The following is a 24826-nucleotide window of genomic DNA, read 5'->3' as shown; positions in this document are numbered from 1 at the left end:
CACTGCAGCAGCTCATCAAGGCTCCTTAGAAAGCACCTTCCAAACACATGACCGCTACCATCCAGCTGGACAAGGGCAGCAGACTGATGGGAACACCGCCACCTGCAAGTTCCCCTCCAAGCAATTCACCATCCTGACTTAGAAATATATTGTCATTTCTTTAGGGTGGCTGGGTCAAAATACTGGAACTCCTTCCCTACAGCACTGTCGGTGCATCTACACCACATGGGCTGCAGCAGTTCAAGAAGGCAGCTCACCATCACCTTTTCAAGGACAATAATGCTAGTCTAGCCAGTGATGCCCACATCCCATAAATAAATTTTAAAGAAATACAGTAATGAACAGCACAAACTCTGACTCATGTACTCTGCCCCTGGCCAAGGTACATAGACAGCACCTGTAAATCCTCACTACCTTTCAGCTGACTCAGCACTGACGAAAGATCAATCCTGGGATATTCTGGCCTTGTGGAACTGCACTGGGCGGTGCTATTGCAGTGAACAAGTTTCTTTCTAAAGAATAATTGAAGAAACGTGTTACAAAATATACTTCTGAATGGTTCTCTGATTCATATTAAGTGCTGTAGAACAGTCCTTTAAGGTTCACTGCCAAGAGAACAAAAATTTAACAATTCACACAAGAGCTGGAAGAACGATCATCTGACAGGCAATTAAATTAAACTGGAATTAAAGTGTTACATTTACAATGGAAACTGCAGACTTGGTTCATAATCATCTCATCTGGGGTCAATTAAAGTGCAGTAGTGGGGCTCAATTAAACAATAACCACTAGCAAACATATGGAGTTGCTTTGTTACAGAGATGAATTTCCAACCGCGAGCAAATAAGCAGGTGCAGTTTAGAAGCCAAATATCAGCGGGATGTTTCACCTATCGGAGGACAAATCCACTGGAATGCTTATATAAGTCCAGTTCTTGGAAGGTTCCAGTTCAAGCCACTGCCTTCCATTCAGTGGCCTAGTGAAGTGGCAGAAGGAAACTGTCAGGAATCTGCCAAAGTCAATCTGCAGCCAACTGTGATTAAATGAGCAACAGCAGCTAGAGTGATTCCTTCCTAATTCCCCTCATAAAATGTGGCCTTTTCTCCTTTAACCCTCCATAATGTGTGTGTTATCCTCTATTTAATGTGTGTAACATCACTTCAATTCTTAGAGCACTTTGTTTCAGAGCAATATAGTCTTATCGCTTTAATTCCATGGGATGTTCCCAATTACTGTGTGTTATATAACCCTGTTGTGTAACCCCATGGAGTATCTTGTAGTTTGCATTTGGTTCTTTAAAGAAACCAACTTGTTCTTTACCTGCTGTTTCTGGCTCTCTGCCTGAATCAGACTCTCATCCCTCTCTTTTTGTAAACTGAGGATTTCTTCATTTAGCTGCTCCTTCTCTTCCTCAAAGCGGGTGACAAGGTCTTCACGTTCCTGCTGAAAGCGTTGAAATGTCTCATCCCTCTCCGCAGTCAGCTCAAGACGGAGGCTCTCCTGTGGGCACAGAGTGAAGCTTATGCCACCTGAATGCCATCAGTTTTCATTGTGTTATATCCCCACCATTAGAAAGTTACCTAAAATCACAAATTAGAGGCATTTATTCTAGCCTTTTGGCAGAATTCTTCTGTTTTAAGCGTGCTGAACGTGACAATTTCGTACCCTGCTTCAGACCGATTGGTGTAAAGGTACGTTGCATGTTAACTGGGTATCAATTGTATTATGTTGCCATGAGCTCCAGGGTGACCAAACATTCTGGATTTTCTGGGACTATCCCTTATTTCAGCCTTTGGTCCTGCATCAGGCCTTCCAGGATGTGTTTTGTCCTGTATTTCTGGTATCTCTGCAGGACTTGCACATGCGTTGAGCATGTGGGTTCTCAGCTTGAATGTTCCCACAGCAACACCGCACCCAGCCCCCATCACATCCCCGCTCTCGAGGTTTCACCAGCATCCGCACAGCAAAGTGCCCCTTTTTTGTTTTGACCAGAGTTGGACACTCTAACATGCACTTCCTTGGATTTACTGGTCTATTTTTGGGAACAGGGTAAAATTACGCTAAAAACTTTACTCGGGAAATTAAATGTGTTAAAGGGTTCATGATAAGGTTGATTGTACATAGGCTGTGGAAGGAGATTAAATAGGTGGATAGAGTCTGTTATGGGGTAGGATGGAAAGCTGATACTTTTTAATCAAATCATTGAGGCCTGAATGCTACAAACCTTTTCTTTCCGGAGGTGTTCAACATCCTCCTCATGGACCAGTTTTTCGTTTTTCAGCGAGATCTGGGCCTCTTGCTCCACTTGACCCAGTTTCTGTTGTAACAGCTCTTTATCTCGTCCAATGTTGATTAGCTGCAGCTCCATCTCTTTCTGTGCCACACCAATCTCCGCTGAAATACACAAAGGAATTCCAGTCGTTTCACTGAAACAGCAAAGTGTACATATGTTCAAGCACAATTATACAACAAGCCTGGATACTGACACAAGTGTGTAAGACAGGTCTCAGTAAGTTCTGGGTGCAGTAGGGTAGGTGTCAACACGCTGAGGGTGCAGTGTATCTGGGGGCAGTAGGGTAAGTGTCATTACGCTGAGGGTGCAGTCTATTTGGGGCAGTAGCGTGGGTGTCATTAGACTGAGGGTGCAGTCTATTTGGGGCAATAGGGTAAGTGTCATTAGGCTGAAGGTGCAGTGTATTTGGGGCAGTAGGGTAAGTGTCATTAGGCTGAAGGTGCAATGTACTTGGGGAAGTAGGGTAAGTGTCATTAGGCAGAGGGTGAAGTCTATTTGGGGCAGTAGGGTAAGTGTCATTAGGCGGAGGGTGAAGTCTATTTGGGGGAGTAGGGTAAGTGTCATTAGGCAGAGGGTGAAGTCTATTTGGGGAAATAGGGTAGGTGTCATTAGGCTAAGAGTGCAGTCCATTTGGGGATGTTATCTTAAGTGTCATTACGCTGAGGGTGCTTGATATTTGGGGCAATAGGATAGGTGTCATTCAACTGAGGGCGCTGTCTATTTGGCGGCAATAGAGCTGGTGTCATTAGGCTGAGGGTGCAGTCTATTTGGGGCAATAAGGTAAGTGTCATTAGGCTGAAGGTGCAGTGTATTTGGGGCAGTAGGGTAAGTGTAATTAGGCTGAGGGTGCAGTCTATGTGGGAGCAATAGGGTAAGTGTCGTTACACTGAGGTGAAGTCTATTTGAGGCAGTAGGGTCAGTGTCAGTAGGCCGAGGGTGCAGTCTCTTTGGGGGCAATAAGGTAGGTGTCATTAGGCTGAGGATACAGTTTGTTTAGGGCAGTGGGGTCAGTGTCAGTAGGCTGAGGGTGCAGCCTGTTTAGGGGCAATAGGGTCAATGTCATTCGGCTGAGGGTGCAGTCTATTTGGGGCAATATGGTCAATGTCATTGGCTGAGGGTGAAGTCAATTTGGGGCAATAGGGTAAGTGTCATTAGATTGAGGGTGTAGTTCATTTGCGGGTAGCAGGGTGGGGGCCATGAGGCTGAGAGTGCAGTCTGTTTGGGGATGGTTGGATTAGTGTCATTAGACTGAAGGTGCATTTTATTTGGGGGGTTAGGTTAAGTGCCATTAGGCAGAGAGTGCAGTCTATTTGGGGCAATAGGGTCAGTGTCAGTAGGCTGAGGGTGCAGTCCAAGTGGGGGCAATAGGGTAGATGTCATTACGCTGAGGGTGCAGTCTAGTTGAGGCAGTAGGGCAGGTGTCATTTGGATGAAGGTGCAGTCTATTTGGGGCAGTAGGGTAGGTGTCATTAGGCAGAGGGATTAGTCTATTTGGAGGCAGTGGGGTAAGTGCCATTAGGCTGAGGGTGCAGTATACTTGGGGCATGAGGGTAGGCTTCATTAGGCTGAGGGTGCATTCTATTTGGGGTGTTAGGTTAAGTGCCATTAGGATAAGGATGCAGTCTATTTGGCGGTGGTGAGTATGTGCCATTAGGCTGAGTGTGCAGTATATTTGGGGCAGTAGAGTAGGTGTCATTAGGCTAAGGGTGCAACCTATTTGGCGGTGGTGAGTATGTGCCATTAGGCTGAGTGTGCAGTATATTTGGGGCAGTAGGGTAGGTGTCATTAGGCTAAGGGTGCAGCCTATTTGGCGGTGGTGGGAATGTGCCATTAGGCTGAGGGTGCAGTCGATTTGGGGCAGTACAGTAGCTGTCACTAGGAAGAAAAGAAAGAGCGACAACTTATTTTTAAAGTGCTTTTAACATTTTTAATCGTCTGTCCTAATATCTCCTTATTTGGCTCGGTGTCAATTCTGTTTGATAATGGTCCTGTGAAGCACTTTGTTCGAGACTATGTTTGAGATGCTATATAAATACAATTATTCTGTTGATGAGGTTGTGAAAGCCAGCATGTAAACACAAATTATTTTATTACCATGTGTTAGAGCATTTTAGATTATCACTCTTTGGGTCATGAAGTTTTCTTGAATTCCCTATTGAATTGATTAGTAACTATCTTAAATTAATGACCATCAGGTCATCCTCTGACTTCATTTTTTATAAAGAGAAGAGCCCCAGCTTCTTCAGTCTTACCAGATGAGTAAATCTTCTCAATTCTGGTATTATCCTTGTGAATTGTTTTTCATCTTTTCCATTTGTATAATATAGGGATCAGAACTCTTGCACTGTACTCCCAGCCATTATTCCATCCAAGTTTAGCATAACCCCTCTACTTTTCAATTCTATCCCTCTAGAAATGAAGCTTGGCTTGCTTTCTTTTAAAATCTTATTAGCCTGTGTTGTTACTTTTCTTTGACTGTGTACCTTTAGATGCCATTGCTCCTCTACCTCACTTAGGTTCCTATTATGCAACGAGTATTCTTCATATCAAAATGTACCATCTCACACTTACCTGTATTGAAATGCTAATTACACAGCCAACTTGCAAGTTTATTATTGTTCCCTTGTATTTGGTCACATTCTTCATTTGTGTTATCTACACGCACAAAATTCGGGTTGTTTGCAAATTTAGAAATCATAGTTCTGATTCATGAGTCTAAATCATTCACTTCCCACCTTTTGCCTATCTGAGTAGCTCTCTCAACCTTTAATCTCTGTTTTCTGTATTGCAGCCAGCTTCTGATCCATTCTGCTATTTATCCCCTGAATCCAGATGCACTCATGTTGGTCATGAGTCGACTATGTGGTACCTTAAAGGACTTTTGAAAAGACAAACATATTTCAAACGAGAATCCTAACATTATCCGAAGAGGAAAAATTTTGATAACTATTTAAGTGATACCACTCACTTAACTTATATATATCTGTTTGTAGCCTCCCTATGTCCTCTTCACAACTTACTTTCCAACTATCTTTGTGTAATCAGCAAATTTGGCAACCGTCCCATCCATCCCTTCATCCAAGTCATTTATATAAATTGTAAACAGATGACATCCCAGCACTGATCCCTGTGACAACCACTCCCTAGATTGGAAGATAGCAAATATAACTTCATTATTCAAAAAGGGAGGGAGACAGAAAGTGGGAAACTACAGGCCAATTAGTTTAACATCTGTCACAGGGAAAATGTTAGAAGCTATTATTAAAAAAGTTATAGCAGAGCTCTTGGATAAGCTCATGGCCATCAGGCAGAGTCAGCATGGTTTTGTGAAAAGAAAATTGTATTTAACCAACTTATTGGAGTTCTTTGAGGAATATATCTAATATCTTATACAGGGATATGGGGAAAAGGTGGGGGAGTGGCACTAGATGAATTGCTCTTGCAGAGAGCTGGCACAGACACAATGGGCCAAATGATCTCCTTCTTTGCTACAACAAGTTTATGATTCTATATTATATTTACTTCATTATCCTTGTCTACTCTTTCTATTAGTTCTTCAAAGAATTCAGTGAGGTCAGTCAAGCATGAGCTTCCCTTTTACAAATCGCATTGATGACTCCATCATATTTTCAATCACTCAAGATTTCTCTACTAAATCTTTAAGTAAAGGTTTCATTATCTTTCCCACCACTGATGTTAAACTAACTGATCTCCTCTACATTGGAGAGACCAAACGCAGACTGGGTGACTGCTTTACAGAACACCTTCGGTCTGTCCTCAGGCATGACCCAGACCGCCCTGTCGCTTGCCATTTCAACACACCACCCTGCTCTCATGCCCACATGTCCATCCTTGGCCTGCTGCAATGTTCCAGTGAAGCTCAACGCAAACTGGAGGAATAGCACCTTATCTTCCGACTAGGCACTTTACAGCCTTCCGGACTTAACACTGAGTTCAACAACTTCAGGTCATGAACTCTCTCCTCCATCCTCATCCCTTTTTATCTCCTTTTTTCCAATAATTATTATATATATTTTTTTATATGTTTTTTTTCTTTTCTCACCTATTTCTATTATTATTTTTACAATTTTTTCCATATTGTTTTATCTCCACCTTTTAGCCTATTTCAATCCCCTCCCCCGACCCCACCCCCACTAGGGCCATCTGTCACTTGCTCATCCTGCTTTCTACCCTTAATGCCACCATTAGCACAGCCTTTAGCTAATATCACCACTGTCAACACCCCTTTGACCTTTTGTTTATGACATCTTTGGCAATCTCTCCTTTGCTTCCATCTATCACTGGCCCTCTATCCAGCTCCACCTGTCCAACCCCCCCTTAAATAACTTATATTTCACCACATTTATTTTTCTCTTTAGTTCTGATGAAGAGTCATACGGACTCGAAACGTTAACTCTGTCTTCCTCTCCACAGACGCTGTCAGACCTGCTGAGTTTTTCCAGCAATTTTTGTTTTTGTTTCAGATTTCCAGTATCCGCAGTATTTTGCTTTGATCTATAGTTCCCCGGATTTATTCTAATCCTCTTTAAAGTATAAGAGTTACATTAGCTGTCTGCCAGTCCATTAGCATGATTCCCTTTGAATTAATTTTTATATATCTGTAATTGTGTCTCTGCTACCTCTTCACTAATGTTTATTAGTATGCACAGATGCAAACCATTTAAACTAGGGTTTGATCCTTAAGTTTGATCAGTTTAACTGATCCTTTTCCATTGTAAATGGTTCTATACCAACTAAGATCTCTTCTTCTAATGCCATATCCAACTCCTTAGTCTGTTTGGTAAATATTGAGGCAAATTAATTATTTAATATTTCTGCTGAATATCATTACCTGTCAGCTTACCTTGTTCATCCCTCAGTGACCCTATCCCTAATGCAATTTTCTTTTTGTTCGTTCTGTGTCTGTAAAATACTGTACAATATCTTTTTTCCCTTGATTACATAATTTTATAGCTCCTCTTTGCCTTCCCAATTGCTTTTTTGATTTCTTTTGCAATTGCTTTGTGTTCTTTCTTTTAAAAAACCCATGAACCTTCTATAGAGTAGGGTAAGTGTTAATCAGCTGAGCTTGCAGTGTTGCTTGGTGCAGTAAATTGAGGATGTAGTATAGTTGGGTGTTATTAAGGTAAGGTGTAAATTTGTTGAGTGCAATGGGTTAAGTTGCCCTGATGTGGTACAATACCCTATTGAGGGAAGAACTAAATATGTACTGGATCCTATCTGGTCCAAGACTGTGGAACGAAAAGAGTAGAACTATCTTGATACCTATTATCTATGCCTGGGCAAGCTTATACATGTGATAATCTACATGTACATACGCAAACACACATTTTAAAACAGATAGTTACATAAATATGCACCCTGGGTTCTGATGGACTTTATCCTAGGTCTTAAAAGGAGCATCCAGTGAGACAGTTGATGCATTGGTTTTAACTAAACTCCCTAGATTTGGGGAAGGTCCCATTAGATTGGAAGATATCAAATATAACTTCACTATTCAAAAAGGGGGAGAGACAGAAAGTGAGAAACTACAGGCCAGTTAGTTTAACATTTGTCGTAGGGAAAATGTTAGAAGCTATTATTAAAGAAGTTATAGCAGGGAACTTGGATAGGCTTAAGGTCATCAGGCAGAGTCAACATGGTTTTGTGAAAGGAAAATCCTGTTTAACCAACTTATTGGAGTTCTTTGAGGAAGTAACATGTGTTGTGGATAAAGGGGAACCATTGGATTTACTGTACTTACATTTCCAGAAGGCATTTGATAAAGTGCTTTATCAAAGGTTATTGTGGAAAATAAAAGCTCATATCGGGGTAACATATTGGCTTGGATAGAAGATTGGCTGGCTAACAGGGAGCAGAGAGTAGGCAAAAATGGGTCTTTTTCAGCTTGGCAAGATGTAACAAATGGTGTGCCACAGGGATCAGTGCTGGGACCTCAACTGTTTACAATTTATATAAATGACTTGGATGAAGGGATGTATGGGGCGGTTGCCAAATTTGCCGATGACACAAAGATAGGTAGGAAAGTAAGTTGTGAAAAGGACATAAGGAGGCTACAAACAGGTATAAATATAGGTTAAGTGAGTGAGCAAAGGTTTGGCAAATGGAGTATAATGTGGGAAAATGTGAAATTGTCCATTTTGGCAGGAAGAATAAAAAAGAAGCCTATTATCTAAATGGTGAGAGGTTGCAGAGCTCTGAGGTGCAGAGGGATCTGGATGTCCTAGTGCATGAATCACAAAAGGCTAGTATGCAGGTACAGCAAGTAATTCAGAAAGCTAATAGAATGTTATAATTTATTGTGAGGGGAATTGAATACAAAAGTAGAGAGGTTTGTTTCAGTTGTACAGTAGTGAGACCACGTTTGGAGTACAGTGTACAGTATTGGTCACCTTATTTAAGGAAGGATGTACATGTTCATGAGGCAGTTCAGACAAGGTTTACTAGACTAACACATGGAATGGATGGGTTGTCTCATGAGGAAAGGTTGGACAGTCTAGGCTTGTATCCACTGGAGTTTAGAAGAGTAAGAGGTGACTTGATTGAAACATTTAAGATCCTGAGGGGTCTTGACAGGGTAGATGTGGATAGGATTTTTCCTCTTGTGGAAAAATCACTGCTTAAAAACAAGGGGTCACCCATTTAAAGCAGGGATGAGATGAAATTTTTTTCACTCAGAGGGTTGTGAGTCTTTGGAACTCTCTTCCTGAAAAGGTGATGGAAGCAGAGTCTTTGAATATTTTTAAGGCAGATGTGGATAGATTCTTGGTAAGCAAGGGGGTGATAGGTTATCAGGGGTAGGCGGGATGTAGATTTCAGGTTACTATCAGATCAGCAATGATCTTATTAAATGGCAGATCAGGCTTGAGGGGCTGAATGGCCTACTCCTGCTCCTTGTTCGTATGTTGGTAGATAAAGCATGCACACACATACATATATTAGACTCATATATTAGAACACACACACCTAGAAGTGACTCCTTAGCAAGAAGAATGGTCTGGTTCTCTCCTTCCAGCTGCTCCTTACGAGTCTCCAGCTGTGAAACTAGTTGCTGAGATTCAAACAGGTTGGTCTCCAAAGCTTCCTTACCCACCCTGAAACAAATTGAAAATTAAAACTCAGAAATGCTGCAGGGTCATGATGAATTGTTGAAAACACACATCAGTATGACATGCCATACAGCAGTCTGGACTGATCCATGGAGGCGGACTTTCAATTTGATCATCATGTCCTGGAGCCGCTTACTGGCGCCATTGCTAAGGCCGCCTATTTCCACCTCAGTAACACCACCCGACTTCAACCCTGCCTCAGCCTATCTGCTGCTAAAACCCTCATCCAGGCCTTTGTCACCTCTAGACTTGGATTATTTCAATGCATCCCTGGCTGGTCTACCATGTTCTACCCTCCGCAAACTTGAGCTCATTCAAAATTCTGCTACCTGTGTACATGCTATTTAGGTAGCAATAACATGAAATACAACACATGGCATAATGTTTTCACTGCCGCCTCATTTAAAAATAATGAGAGTGAGTATTGCTGAAAAAAGAGACATGTCGAAACCTTTTGTCTTGCACTCATCAGAACACTCCACAGAATACCATTACAAGGGGAATACAACAATTAATACTGTATGAGAAGGGAGCGCTGATTGGTGTCAAGTGGACTCTAATTGGCAGAGGCATTGCCATGGAGAATGCACCAGTTGATGGTGACTGGCAGTTAACCACCAAGCATTGTTTGAAGTTTAAACCAGGCAGCTTGACCCTGATTAGTCATAGCATTGCACCGAGGAATGAATCAGTGAATGGCTGTCGCTTATTTTGTTTAGCTGAAACACACGCAATATATGTACATGTTCATTTGGTATTGCTAGCCTATTCGCCAATATTACACTTGAGGAAGCCATAGATATTTGTGTTGCAGCACTATATCATGGCAAGCTAGACCCGCCACAATTGTGTGAATCAGTATTCACTGAACTTATGAACTTGGTAACTTGCACAATTGAGTTCAGTTTCAATGGCACCATTTTTGCCCAATTCAAAGCTGTTGCCATGGGACCCCCTCTAGACCCAGCTCATGCAAACACCTTTGATGGGTTCCATGAGAAACGTGTCTTCAATGGAATGACACCAAACCTTCTACCTCTCGCATATTTCTGATTTGGGGATGATACGTTCACTATATTTAAATCCACAGCTGCATGTAATGACTTCCTCATGTGTTGTAATGGGTTCCATCCTGTGCTCAAATTCAGCTTTGAAATGGAGCAGTCAAATGAACCCCCCTTCTTTGACATACTAGTTGAGAATTCTGCTGGGGATTACTCTGCCACAGTCTACCACAAACCTATCTTCACTGATCAATATTCACATTGGGATTCTTACAGTTCCACACGCCCTAAGAATGATCTTATTGGCAACTTTGTAAATAGGGTCTGATCCATTTGCTCACCATGCAAGCTTGATGCTGAAATAGGGTGCATCAAAGATACCCTGCGGGATAATGGCTACCCTGATCAGATCATTTCACGCTGTATATCATGCAAACTCATGAACGGGAACTATGGCTCTCAGCTTTCGGCCATGAAAAGTGCCCAGTCTACCTCAGATTACCCTGGAAGGGCATGGTATCTCAAAAATTTGAACAACAGGTAAAACTAGCTGCTTCAAGCTGCTACTATGCAGAAGCAACACAGGTGATATTTGCCACTAACAGGATGCTGCCGTCAAGCCAAAAAGACGTTCTGCCTATCACACAAATGAGTAATATGGTATATGAATTTCAGTGCCAGTGCGATGCTAGGTATGTAGGCTGTACGTCCCAAAGACTGGTGGACTGTATCAAACAGCATGTCCCAGCCACTGTTCACAAAGGGCAAGGTACAGACCAGACCCAATCAGCCCGTGCTTGCAAAACTCAAAACACCGTGTCCAATATTAGATGTGGTTCTGCGATTAGACAACATTTTCTAAATAATCCTCAGTGTGCTAAGAATTATGTTGACAACCAGTTTAAGATTGTCAGTTGGGCTCGCACTGTGGTGCACTTGCATTTACTGGAAACACAAAGGGCCCTGTTCTTTGCAGAAAGAAAGAACATGTAAACACATTGCGCCTGTTTCAGCTAAACAAAATGTGACAGCCTTTCGCTGACTCATTCCTCAAGGCAATGTCTTGACCAATCAGGATCAAGCTGCCTGGTTTAAATTTTAAACATTGCTTTGCAGTTAATTGTCAGTCACCGTCATTTGGTGCATTCTCCATGGCAAGGCTTCTACCAATTAGAGTCCATTTGTCAATGAATCAGCACTCTCTTCTCATAAAGTATAAATTGTTGTTTTCCCCTTGTAATAGTATTCTTGTGAAGTGTCCTGATGAGTGCAAGATAAAAAGCTTTGACATGTCTCTTTTTCAGCAATACTCAAGTTTTGCACTACCAAACAAATTTTTAATAATGAGGTTCCAGCAAAATAAGCTTGTCCTCCATCTGCTTTCAGTCACTAGACCACTGCTGGAAAACTGAATGGTATTAACAGAAGAATCTTGCCTCATATGTCCCACAGTTCAATCAGCCGAGGCTAAAGGGTTATATTGGATATCTAAATCAATGTAACAAGTAGGAACTTTGTTGGAAATTCACTTCAAATTAAATGTTTAAATACAGCATGCAGTATAGGAATCCCCTACCTGACAGCAGTTACCTCCTCGGACAGGGCCCTGCTCTCCTTTTCAGCAGCCGTCAGCTGCACCACCAGGTTGGCCTTGTCCTTCATCAGTTCCTCCTTCTCTTTGCTGGCTCGGAGTAGTCCTTCGCTTTGAAGCTCCATGTCCCGCTCTGTCTGGGCCAGCCGTTCATTCAGAGCCTGCTTCTGCCTGTTCATCTACGTGGGACAGGGTCAGAGTGGAAGAGAAATAAGCAACAGGAAGATCTGGAAAGGGGCAAAAGGCTGGTCAGTCTCCAAAGGGGAAAGGACTGGTTAGCAGTTAGAATGGAATCTGACACTAGAACTGTTGAGGTCAACCTGTCCCACCTTCAGAAGCTGTGAGCTTACAGAATTTTCCATTTTCAGTTAGATGTCCAATGTTCACAACTTTCCCTTTTACCTCTTGTAAACTAAGAGACTATCTGAATTTATAACTGCCTTTACAAAGTCAATGGCAATCATGAGTTCTGATGAAAGGTGACGGCCCCCTGAAATATTAACTCTGTTTCTCTCGCCACAGGTGCTGCCAGACCTGCTGAGTATTTCCAGGATTTTCTGTTTTTATGTCATGAGTTGGGCCCTCACCCCCTGAATTCTCCATGCTCTTAGCAACAACTTGCATTTCTATAGCACCTTTAACCTACTGAAACGCCTCAAACTGCTTCACAGGAACGCTATCAAACAAAGTAGATCAACAGAGTAGGTGGGGAGAAACTTCCCACCGCTGGAAGAATTGGGAACATGAGGGCGCAGATTTAAAGTAAGTAGCAAAAGAAGCAACAAAGACGAGGAGAAACTTTTCCACGCAGTTTGTGGTTAAGGTATCGAATGCACTGCCTAAAAGTGTGGCGAAGGCAGTTTCAACCAAGGCATTTGAGAGGAAATTGGATTACTATCTGAAAAGGAAAAATGTGCAAGGCTGCAAGAGGGAGAATGACACTAGGTGCATTACTCATTCAGAGAGCAGACTTGATGAGCCGAATAGCCTCCTACTGTTTTATAACAATTCTGTGAAATTTGACACTGAGACAAATAAGGAGATATCGGCTGAGTGTTTGCTTACCTGACTCACAAAAGGCAAGTAGGTCAGAAAATTGTGGGGGACCTGCAATTCAGGATTCCCAGCCTGCTGTGGAGTTTAAACTTGGGGTGGGGGCAGGGGGTGAGTGCAATTTGGAGGCCAAGGAAAGGGGGTCAGAGGTCTTGTGCTAAAGGGGGAAATCCAGCCCAAACGATCGGTAAGGGGGTTAGAGACTTTGTCGTGGCATGGGGTTCTCAGGGATAAGGTCATTGGTCATGGGGGGGAGGGAATGCCCAATCATGGAAACTCCTCAGACAGGCATCTGGCTCCAGTAGCTGGGTGTGTAAGCAATCCAGAACCCACAAAGTCCTTGCCTTTTGGAAGCTATCAAGTTTCCAGAAATTCGCGAAATCCGGAAACCTGAATGACAATGATGCTCACAGCCTCAGCTAAAGACAGAGTTGCAGGTGGTTGGGAAGCAGATTTCTCAGACTTTGACCTCCTCACCTGACCCAAAGCTGCTGTTTTTAAGGTTAAAATTCACTCCATTAGGACAGATTACCAGAAACTTGGTCAACGAGGTAGGTTCTAAAGAAGTGTCTTAAAGGCAGAGAGAGAAGTAGAAAGGCAGAAAAGTTTAGGGAGGGAATTCCAGAGCTTAGGACCTGGACAGCTGAAGGTATGGCTGCCAATGGTGGAGTGATTAAAATCTGGGGATGCGCAAGAGGACGAAATTGGAGGAGCACAGAGGGCTTGAAGGTTTGCAGGGAGTTATTGAGGAGCAATGACATGGAGGGAATTGAAAACATGGATGAGAATTTTAAAATTGAGCTGGTCTGTAGGTCAAAGAGCACAGGGATGATGGGTGCATGGAACTTGGTGCCAGTTAGGATATGAGTTCATCTAAAATTCTTCTGTCCAAGTGTACATTGGGTGGAAGATGGGAGGTTGGCCAGGGCCACGTTGTTATCTCTGGACTTCACTGTTCCAAAGAGACAGATGAAGCTTTCAGCATCAGATCTCCAGCTGTATGAATATCATTCCTCCATTGTTACTGGCCCAGTTGGCTTTTCAATGGGTAGACTAGGGCTTTTCAAACTTGACACCACAGTCCTGGTTTTTGAAATGGATACCAAGTTCACAAGATCCCCTGGCATCATATATGGCTCCCCACAGACTGTTGTCATTTATATCAATGTTGGTTTATGGTTTTTTTAATAGGTAAATTAGCTGGATTGCACTGTTTTCACAGTTCCATTCTTATTTAGTTAATCGTAGCCAAAAAAATCACTTGTCATGACTTCTCTTCTTGCTCCTGCTCCATTACCTCTGATGCCCCCGAGGATCTATTCTTGCCTCCTTCCTATTTCTTAGTCCTGTGACATCTTCTGAAGGGACAGCATTAGTTTTCACATATATGCTGATGACACCCAATTCTACCTCACCATCACCTCTCTTGACTCCTTTACTGTTGCTAAACTGTCAGACTGCTTATCTGACATCTAGTTCTGGATGAGCGGAAATTTCCTTCAATTGGGGTGTCTGAAGCCATTGTTTTCAGTCTCCACTGCAAACTCTATTATCAAGCATCCGACTCCATCCATCTCCCTTGGCAACAGTCTGAGATTAAGCCAGTCCTGACAGGAGCTTCTGCTCTCATATCCGCGCCATTTCTAAGACCGTCCATTTCCACCTCTGTAGCATCACTTGCATTCGCCCATCTCAGCTCATCTGCTGCTAAGGCCCTCTTCTATGCCTCTGTTACCTCTAGGTTTGACTTTTCCATCGCATGCCTGGCTGATCTCCCACATTCTACCCTCTGTAAATTTGAGGTCACCCAAAATTCTGCTGTCTGTGTTTTAACTTGCATCAAGTCCCGTTCCCCCTGTCACCCTTGTGCTCGCTGACCAGTATTGCCTCCCAGTCAAGCAACGTCTTAATTTTAAAATTCTCATCCCTGTTTTCAAAACCTCCATGGCCTTGCCCCTTCCTCCCTCTATAATCTCCTCCAGCCCCACAACTGAGATAACTGAGCTCCTCTAATTCCAGCCTCTTGCACATTCCCAATTCTAATTGCTCCACCGTTGGTGATCATGCCTTCAGTTGCCTAGGTTCCAAGCTCTGGAATTCCCTCTCAGCCTTCCTACCTCGCTTTCTTCCTTTAAGACACTCCTTAAAACCTATATTGTTCACCAATGGCTTTTGGTCATCTGATCTAATTTCTCCTTATGTGGCTCAGTGTCATATTTTGTTTTATAATGCTCCGATGAAGTGCCTAGGGTTGTTTCATTTTGTTAAAAGTACTGTGTAAGTTTTTGTAAGTCACCCCCTTTTTGGCACTGTTCCCATTGAGCATCTCTCTACCTCCGCCCACCCACAAAGTAAAAGATACAGAACAGGCAAATTATTTGGATTTGAAAATGAGAACTGCTGCTTCTGTAGTTTACCGTAGAATCCAGTTCATGCTCCCATACCTGCCCGAGCTGCTCCTGAAGCTGACCTCGCTCTCGTTGCAGTATCAGCATTTCATGTTCCAGCTGCTCTCGGCTCTGCTCCACAATCTGCAGAGACTGATCCAGTCCATGTTTCTCCGTGTCCAACTCCATCTTCTCCTGCCTCACGCGGACTAACACATCCTGAATGTTAGCCTTTGCCTTTTCAATCTCTTTCTTCTGGCCCTGCAGGGTTGACCTATCGTCTTCCATCTAACAGAGAATGGAGATATCAAATTGGAATTACTTTCAAGATTTCAGCCTTGTTTGGTCCACTCTGAATTTCAAACTTGCAGCATAAATGATGCAAGAACCAGCCTGAAGCCAGTCCGAAAGGATGTGGACCAAGCCACTGCGTGCAAGTCTTTTGAGTCAACCCATCCTGTACTGATTCCCAAACTAAGCTCAGAACATTGGAAAATGAAAGAATTTCTATCAAACATAGTTCCCTTATATGGTTCAAACCATTTTAGCCAAATAAATTAATCAAGTCAAGTTGAGGTTGATTTTTCCACATGGTATCTAATTCTGCAACAATAAATGTAAAAGCTTATTTTTCTTCTTCCAGCTGCTGATATTTTAACATAACTGGATCAGACAAGGACATGAAGTTGGTCGGGGCTCTGTTTCGCCCATTTTTATATCTGTGCAATTTCCTGCTGGAAGTACGAGGCTCCATTCACTGTGAGAGGACATTTTGCAATGATGGGAAAATGTGAAAGTACACAATCAAACATATTTTCCATCCTTTGCACCAAAGCAAGACTGAATCCAAGAAATCTATGCCTGTCCCTGGTGTCATCATCACCATGACATTAGAGTTATGGGGATGGGAATATTTTAATGTTAAACACTGGGATGTCTAAATAAACAATCACATTCCATTGCTTAGGCTTCGATGCTTTTTAAAAAAATAATTTGCCAGGTGGCACTTAGGCCATGTTGTGCCATGATAATCCTTCAAGGTTAGCTTCTCTAAACAGGATCAGAGTGAAGATGAGTGATCCCACCAAAGTTATTCAAGTGTTTCCGATGCCAGAAAATTGACCAGGGCACCAGATTAGGAGTGGAAGTGTTCTTCCTCTTGCACTTCCAATGGCATTATGACCAACTGGGATATCTTGGTCAAGATAGAGAAAGTATTAAAATAATGTTGAACTACCTGGGCATTCTTTAACATGCTTTGCAAATATGACACAGTATACATCAAAATTTGTTGGTGACATCTGGTTGAGCGTATAAAGAACACAGAATGTTGCAGCACAGAAACAGGCCTTTTGGCCCATCAAGTTAAAGCTGTTATTTCTCTTCACATTAGCTACCTAGATGAATCCCACTCTTCAATATACTTCTTTTTCAAGCAACTATATTATTTCCATTAGAGAATAATTTGTGGGTTCCACTTGCTTGTGAATTTCACATGCCAACTATTCTCTGGGTAAAGTACCTTTTCTAACCTCCTATCCAATTCTTTGTTGTTATTTTAGGTTTGTGTCCGTCCATGTCTCATCATTTAACTTACTATAGCCTTTCATGATCTTGAAGGCCACTATTAGGTCGGCATACAACACTAACTATTACTTATATTGACAGGATACCGTTCCAACACCTTATATCCTCATTGTGATTCCTACCTGAACTTTCTGTTAATCCACTGGGTGTCTGAGTATGTGTCTCAATCATACAGAATGCTGCACATATTGGTTGCTAATTGTAAATTCAGATTTCAGATATGGCCTTCTCGATCTTAAATACAACTTGGCCTCCACATATCATTTAATATTCTACCATGCAATGGGACCAAACTCTATCCCTTCAAAATATTTATTACAATTTTGCAGGGATGCTTCAAAACCTGTTCCTCCCATCACTTTACTCCAACATTAAGTATAAGGACCTCTTTCTGAAGGAGCAGCAGATAATTAAAATGGAACCATTAAAGAAAGTAGGACATAGAAAATTCATGATGAATTTCACAAAAGATGTTATAATCCAGAAAGCCAGTTGATGAAGGGGCAGGGTTAGGTCCACCACTTTAAGTGAGGTAAGACAGTGGAACAAGAGGGCACAGGATAAAACAGGCGAAAGAACATTTTAGCAACAGTGTGAGAAAGAATTTCTTGATTGACAGCATCCTCTAGCAGGAGTGTGTCCTATTCGAGAAAGCCAGTGGTGAAGGATAGAAGTGGAGCCAATCTTTACACACTTCTATAAGTATTTATTTACAGAGTAGCATATTACAAGCTAATACCTCCCAACATAGCAACCAGAGTTTCAGTCTGTTTCTATTTATATGGGCACAAGTGAATCACCAGTTTATATCCACTACCTACAATTTTTAAAATAATTAATATAAAATTAACACAGAGTGCTGATAGTGTAGAACACACTGACCTAGGAGGCCATCGATACAAAGTAAACTGGGGCTTTTAAAAAGGGGAGAGATACAAATTTGGGAAGGATAGGTGTTAAGGGAGAGAGGACACGTCAAATAATTGGTGTTACATGTTGTAACCCTATCTACAATCCATTCTCCTTTTGAGTGAGAATGTGGGATAAAGGAACAGCCCACTTAAAAAAAAGGGTGGGAAAGCAGGAGTAAAATGATATAGTGCTGACAAGATGGCATGGCATGCTCAATGGGCTGAATGGCCTTCTTCTGTTCTTATGCTCCTACTGCAATGAATGATATTAAATTAGTACCAAATGTTGGAGGGAGGAATTTTTGACCTAGATGCTGAGGCCACCTTGAAGGGGCAGCGCAATCAAAAAAAGAGCAGTTTTCAATGAAGATGTCAGGAGAAGCATTTTGCTTACTGGCCTATGACACAGTCACAGTGCGACAGGATCAGCTTGTTAATATTGCCTGGGAATTATACAGAAGAGGTATCATCTAACCCTATTCGCTCATTCTGTTTAGTGATCAATTTAGATAAGATTAACTGGCTGGTAATTGTACAGTGGGCACCCAATCTAGACAGAAAATCAAAGCTCCTGAACTGATACCTTCTTTCAACAGGAGATGCAAACAATTGACTGGCACATGAATTTCAAACAAAAATATCAAACGTAGTCTTGCGGCTGTCCAATCTGATTGCCAAACAAGCGTGAAGTTCAATGACCCCGGGTGCTCTGCTAAGAACATGCTGAGTGATGTTCTTATTGTTATATATTGAAGCTCACAATAACGTGCATACTTATAGAGATCTGACAGACATTTACTCAGCACATGATTCAACTTAACCTTTGCGAGAGACAGAGTTGGCCTATATTCTCTAGAATTTAGAAGAATGAGAGGTTATCTCAAAGGAAAAAATTATTCTGAAAGGGCTTGAAATGGTAGATGCTGAAAGGATACTTCTTCTGACTGGGGGGACAAGAACTAAGGATCACAGTGTCAGAATAATGGATTGACCATTTAGGGCTAAGATGAGGAGGAACTTCTTCACTCAAAGGGTTCTGAATCTTCGGAATTCTCCACCCCAGGGAGCTATGAAATCTCTGTCATTGATTATATTCAAGACAGAGTTTGATAGATATTTGGATACCAAGAGAATCAAGGGATATGGGGATTATAGGGAAGGTGGAGTTCAGCCATGATTTTATTGAATGGTGGCCACGAAGGCTCCAAGAACAAATGGCCTAAACCTAGTCCTATTTCTTAAAGGGCAGATCATAAGTTATGAATAAATGCAGGGATTCTTATTGTTGGTGATAGCTTGCATGGGAACACTAAGCCAACTGACCTGGGAACTAATGAAATAGTAACTCAGAGTAGTTGAGATATCACGTTCTAATGAAGTTATGATTACAATTCTGATACCAATATATAAATCTCATTAATATTCAAGCCTTTAGGCACAAATCATTCAAGGTATAAATGAAGGAACTACCAATTTTTAGTTAAGTTTAGAATACAATGAGCCAGGCCATCGCTTGATAGCACATTTGACTTTACATCATGCTTTCTTTTTAGCATCTGCAAGGGGTGAACAATGTACAGATTGGAAGGGCCCAAGAGTCAGATAGTTCTTAACCATTAGAAGGATTATTAGAATGAATGTGGTCTCTGCTTGATCATGCGGGAGATTCTGAATATTGAGTTATCTCAAGATGCAGAGGCCACTTACGGCATTGAATTATCCCACAATAGAGAAGATACTTGTGGCACCTCCTGAGGCACTTCAACCAAGGTCAGGAATCAAACCCAATGTGTTTCTGGCCTTCATTATGTGATCCATTTGCTGTTAGACTTCCTGTAGTGTGTAACCTCATCTGACTCACTAATCAGAACTAGTGGGCATTAAAGTGACCTCATTCTGTGAAGGTCCTCTGAGGTTGGCTTGGTTATCTCACCCGAAGGAGGATGCGGTTTAATTCAACCTTATCCAGAGCTAGGCCTTCATTTAGTGCGCTCATCTTGGCAAGAGAGTCTCGCAGGGCATCTTCTTCAGTCTTTAGCTTGCTCAAGGACAACTCTAAGTCTGCATTAGTCAGCTCAGCCTACAAGATCAAAAAGGAGAGAACATTCATGAGAAGAAATGCATTAACAGGAAAAAACACAATTTACACAACAAGTCATAGAGGTCAAATACAACTGTATACATCCACTAAGACAGAAGGAGAATTCAATGTACTTTAGAAACCCATTACATGCATACAAAGAAAAACAATCTTAAGGAAGAATCTTCCTTAATGATAAAACTGTTACTAAACCAAATGCATGTGGATTCCATTATTCAAACTATCCAACGTTTTACTGCATCAACAAGGGGTTATGACCGTATTAAAGGGGATTTATGTAAGTGAGCCAACACCAAGTAAAACAAACAAAATGTCTTGCGAAATTGAACAATAATTTAAACAGGAGTTAATCCAGTGAATTTAGGGGCTTAGAGACTGAAACAATAACACAAATCTCCTAATGAAGTGAAAATAAATTAAGATGCAGCATTCATAATTCATGTAGGCCAGAGGCGATGAGTATCTGGTTAATAATGAATAGTACTATTTTGTCAATCTACTCAGAATGGTCTCTCAAGGCCTCCACTTAAAATTATTTGTTGTCACCATTATTATTTTTAGCTCCCAGGGGTCGTTCTTACCTTCTGTCAAGATGGCATAAATCCAGGAGATACTGTGACTTTAATAGTATTGAAATCCTCAAGGGGCCATGCAACTGTGCACGCATTCTATTTGAATCTCGGAAAAGTACCCCTCTCGCTTTATGCTCTTTATTTGAAGGATACACTCCATAGCGCATACCTTGCTGAAAGTCTTAGCCAACCATCCCCTTGCACTTTATGCCCTGTATTTCTTGGGTTCTTACATCCTGTGCTACATACCTTGCTGAGAGCCTCAGCTAAGTCTGCCTTCTCATGCTGTAGCACCTCCTTTTCCAGTGTAGCTTTGTTCAAGGCTTCCTTAACAACGACCAATTCTTTCCTCAAAGCCGAGTTCTTGACTTCCATCAGCTCCAAAGCCTTTTGCCTGTAAGGATACAATTGCTGACATCCAGACGACAGTAAAGAAAGCCGTAAGAGGAGAAGCATCTTAATATCCTATGAAATGACAAGGTAAATGACAATGTCTAGCTATGCTGGTTTTGTTTGGAAAACTAAAAAAAAAGGCTCAATTTGATTGAAGAAATGTTTTCAACTTAAGCAGTGATTAACAAGCGGACCACTAGATTTTTTAACTCCTCTCCCCCTATACAGCACATTTCACACCCTCTCAAAACACTTTACAGGCAAGTAAATACCGTCGAAGTGTAATCACAGTTGTAATTTAGGAAATGTGGCAGCCAATTTCTGTACAGTAAGCTCCCCAAAACAGCAATGTGATAATGCCCAGATCAAACTAGTGCCATGAGATTGTTTATGTTCAGCTGAAAGGCCAAACAGGTCCCTGGTTTAACACATCATCCAAAAGACAGCATCTCCAACAGTGCAGCACTCCCTCAGTACTGCACTGAAGTGTCAGGCTAGATTATGTAGTTTACTCTCTTTATGGCCTGGAATTGCCCAATAGAGAACTGAGCCACTAGGCCAGACAGGTCCTAGGTCCCAGTTTCAGTCTCTGCTGAGTTAATTTTTAAAAATTATTATTCATTCATGGGATGTGGGCATCACTGGCTTTATTGCCCATCACTAAATTGCCCTTAATGGGACGGAGACAGTTATGTGAGACACCAGGGCTCACTTCCTGGATTAGGGAGCAGAGAGCAAAAATCAGCCAAAGTCTGGCTCTTGGTTACTAATTAGGAAACATTCTGTGAAATGCAAGCATGTGGGATGTCAGGCATGGACAAGTTTGGGCTTCAATACGACAAGCCTGACACTTCAGTCGATAATTTCTGTGGCATTGTTGAGATGCCAGGAAAGTGGTAGGGCAGAACTGCTGTCCATCACAATGTCCAATGAGTGACACCCATGCCAAATTTTGGGAACTATCACAGAATTCTAGTGCTCAGAAGGAAATCATATTGATGTATTAGTTCTTTGTAAGAGCTATCCAATTAGTCTCACTCCCCTACTCTTTCCCCATAACCCTGCATTTTTTCCTTTCCCTGTATTTATTCAATTCCCTTTTGAAAATTACGATTGAATTTCCTTCTGCCACCTTTGCTGTCAATGCACTCCACATCATAATCACTCGCAGTGTGTTTTATTTTCCACATCTCCCTTCTGGTTCTCATTTCAGTGACCTTATATCTGTGTCCTCTGGTAATTAACCATCCCACCAGTGGGAACAGCTTTTCCTAATTCACTCTATCAAAACCCTACATAATTCTGAACAGCTCCATTAAATCTCCCCTTAACCTCTGCTTTACAGAGTACGATCTCAGGTTCTTCAGTCTCACCAGATAACATGAAGTCCCTCTTGCCTGGTAGCAACTAATTAATCTCCTCTGCACCCTTCCCAGTGTCTTCACGTCTTTTAAAGGGGTGGTGTCCAAGACTGGACACAACAGTCCAGCTGAGGCCTAACTAAAGAATTAGCATAACTTCCTCCCTTTTGTACTGTATTACTCTATTAATAAAGCAAAAGTTCACAGATGCTGTTTTAACAACCTTATCAACTTCTCCTACCATCTTAAAAGATTTGTATACGTTCACCCCTAGGTTTCTCTGTTCCTGTGTCCTCTTTAAAATTGTGCCATTTAGTTCCTATTGGGTCAGACCTTCTGATCAGCAGTAATGTTATGTGCACTGTTGCTGACTGCAGACATCATTGCGTGCTTGCCTTTTCGTGCACTTTCAGCCAGCACTTCTGATCCTGATTGCAGCAGTGATCCCTGCGAAGAGGAACAGTGCAGAAGACATGCCCACTTTTTACCGCATCAGCTGCTGTAGTCAGGTAAGTTTTGAAGGGGTGAGAGAGGGGGTGGGGGTATGAGAATGTGTGAGGGATGAGAGTAGGTGAACATACGGATATTCGAGCGCATGAAATAGGAGCAGAAGTAGGCCATTCGGCCCCTCGAGCCTGCTTCACCGTTCAATTAAATCATGGCTGATCTGTTTGTGTTTCAAATTCCACATTCCCATCTACCCCCGATAACCTTTGATTCCCTTGCCCAGCAAGAATCTATCTACCTCTGCCTTAAAAATATTCAATGACCCCGCCTTCACTGTCTTCTGTAGCACAACCCTCTGAGAGAAAAAAATTCTCCTTCTCTCAGTTCTAAAAGAGCAACCCCAAATTTTAAGACATTGCCCCCTAGTTCTCAACTCATCCACAAGAGGAAACACCCAGGGTGGGTGGGTGAATGGGTGAGTATTGGGTAATGGGATGCGAGTGGTAGACTGGGGGTGGGAGAAGGGTGGGGGTTTGGATGGTTAGTCCAGAGGGTTGGCTAGTTGATTTGGATTGGTGGTACATGTGCTGGATTGCACTATTAATCACTGATGTACAGCAGAGATTAAACATTGTAAGCAATGCTTAATACTGATGTAATTGCTGATGTAACTGTGGTGCAATGTCACATGATTAAGCAACTGCAATCTGGTGGGAGGCAGAGGTACAACATCATGTAGAGTACTGAGATAGACATAGATCTGTAAATAAACAAGAATGGTTCTTACAAACAATAGTCTATGGAAGCATTCTTCGGGTAACAGGCAAACCCTAAAGAAACCCCATCTAGACCCTGAATGCAAGATGAAGCAAACAGCTCTAAGCTAAGTATTCAGATAATTAGCACATAACCAAGTCTCCAACACAGAAAAGCATAAGTGGCATTCACAGAGTGCCTGGGGCAGTGCAAATCAGTCCGCCAGAAGTTTAAACACAGCATCTGAGTGCACATCAGGACTCCCTCTGAGTCCAGATGCGCACCAACAGCATAAGTCCTGTGCATCACCGCTCCCGAAACCGGAAGATCTGACCCATTGGCTCTTCTTATTCTTCCTGCCAAAATGGTTTGTTTCAAACTTTGCTGCATTAAAATTCATCTGCCAAGTGTCTGCCAATTTCACCAGTTTGTTGACGCTCTCCTGAGGTCTGCAACAATCCTCCTCACTGTTTACTACCTTTCCAAGTTTCATACCATCTGCAAACTTCAAAATTCTGCCCTGCATAACAAAGTCCATGTCATTAATATAAACCAAAAAGAGCAGTGGATCTAATACCAATTTGCTGGGCAACACCACTGTGTACTTCTGTCCAATCTAAAAAACAACCATTCATCATTACTCTTTATCTCCTGTCCCGTAGCTAATTTTTATGCAACTGACACAGTCCCTTTAATATCGTGTGCTTTAATTTTGCGAACAAGTCTATTATGTTGTACTTTATCAGTCACCTTTTGTAAGCTAAGTTAAAGGGAGTACAACCAACCAACGTCCATCCACGCTCAACCAGCCAAAGCCCATCAACGCTCAATCAGCCAATGCTCATCAGCTCCATCGATATTAACTTGTTAATGTGTAAACAATCCCCACTGCTGTCTGCTCACCCTCTCTCAGCTTCTTTCTTGGTTTGCTCCTTGTCTTTGTGTAATTCCTCCTTCTCATCTTCGAGGTGATCCCGCTGGTGTTGCAAATCACCATTTGCTGCTTTCAGCCGCTCCACATCCAGCTGTAAATTATCAATTTGCTGGTTCAGCGAATGCACCAACTTCTCCAAGTTACCTTTCTCACTGAAAGGGAAAAAAAAGGCATAGGGTGGAAAAGAAAACTTGAATGGGTCTTATCAACATGTTGACTGTGGTGTGATTCATAACTGTCAACAGCAGAGAAGAGTCAGCCGTGATCGGCTATAATGGCACAGATTTTAATCAATTCAGATATCTG

The 24826-nt window shown here is 42.0% G+C and overlaps 1 protein-coding gene across 1 annotated transcript in view; it reads right to left on the bottom strand.

The window, feature by feature from the left end:
* Positions 1-24826, bottom strand: part of crocc2 (ciliary rootlet coiled-coil, rootletin family member 2) — a 300592-nt gene that overhangs the window by 141497 nt on the left and 134269 nt on the right. The window contains exons 14-21 of the mRNA XM_041205725.1: positions 24490-24672; positions 20879-21023; positions 19890-20036; positions 15489-15746; positions 12004-12197; positions 9281-9408; positions 2225-2394; positions 1321-1500 (exon numbers count right to left, since the gene is read on the bottom strand). Coding sequence (XP_041061659.1) covers positions 1321-1500; positions 2225-2394; positions 9281-9408; positions 12004-12197; positions 15489-15746; positions 19890-20036; positions 20879-21023; positions 24490-24672 — 1405 coding nt within the window. The remainder of the gene's footprint in view (positions 1-1320; positions 1501-2224; positions 2395-9280; positions 9409-12003; positions 12198-15488; positions 15747-19889; positions 20037-20878; positions 21024-24489; positions 24673-24826) is intronic.

This window comes from Carcharodon carcharias, chromosome 2 (genome assembly GCF_017639515.1).
Source record: "Carcharodon carcharias isolate sCarCar2 chromosome 2, sCarCar2.pri, whole genome shotgun sequence".
Taxonomy (NCBI): Eukaryota; Metazoa; Chordata; class Chondrichthyes; order Lamniformes; family Lamnidae; genus Carcharodon; species Carcharodon carcharias.
Note: the sequence above shows the minus strand (reverse complement) of the source record. Positions and strands in the feature narration are given on the sequence as shown.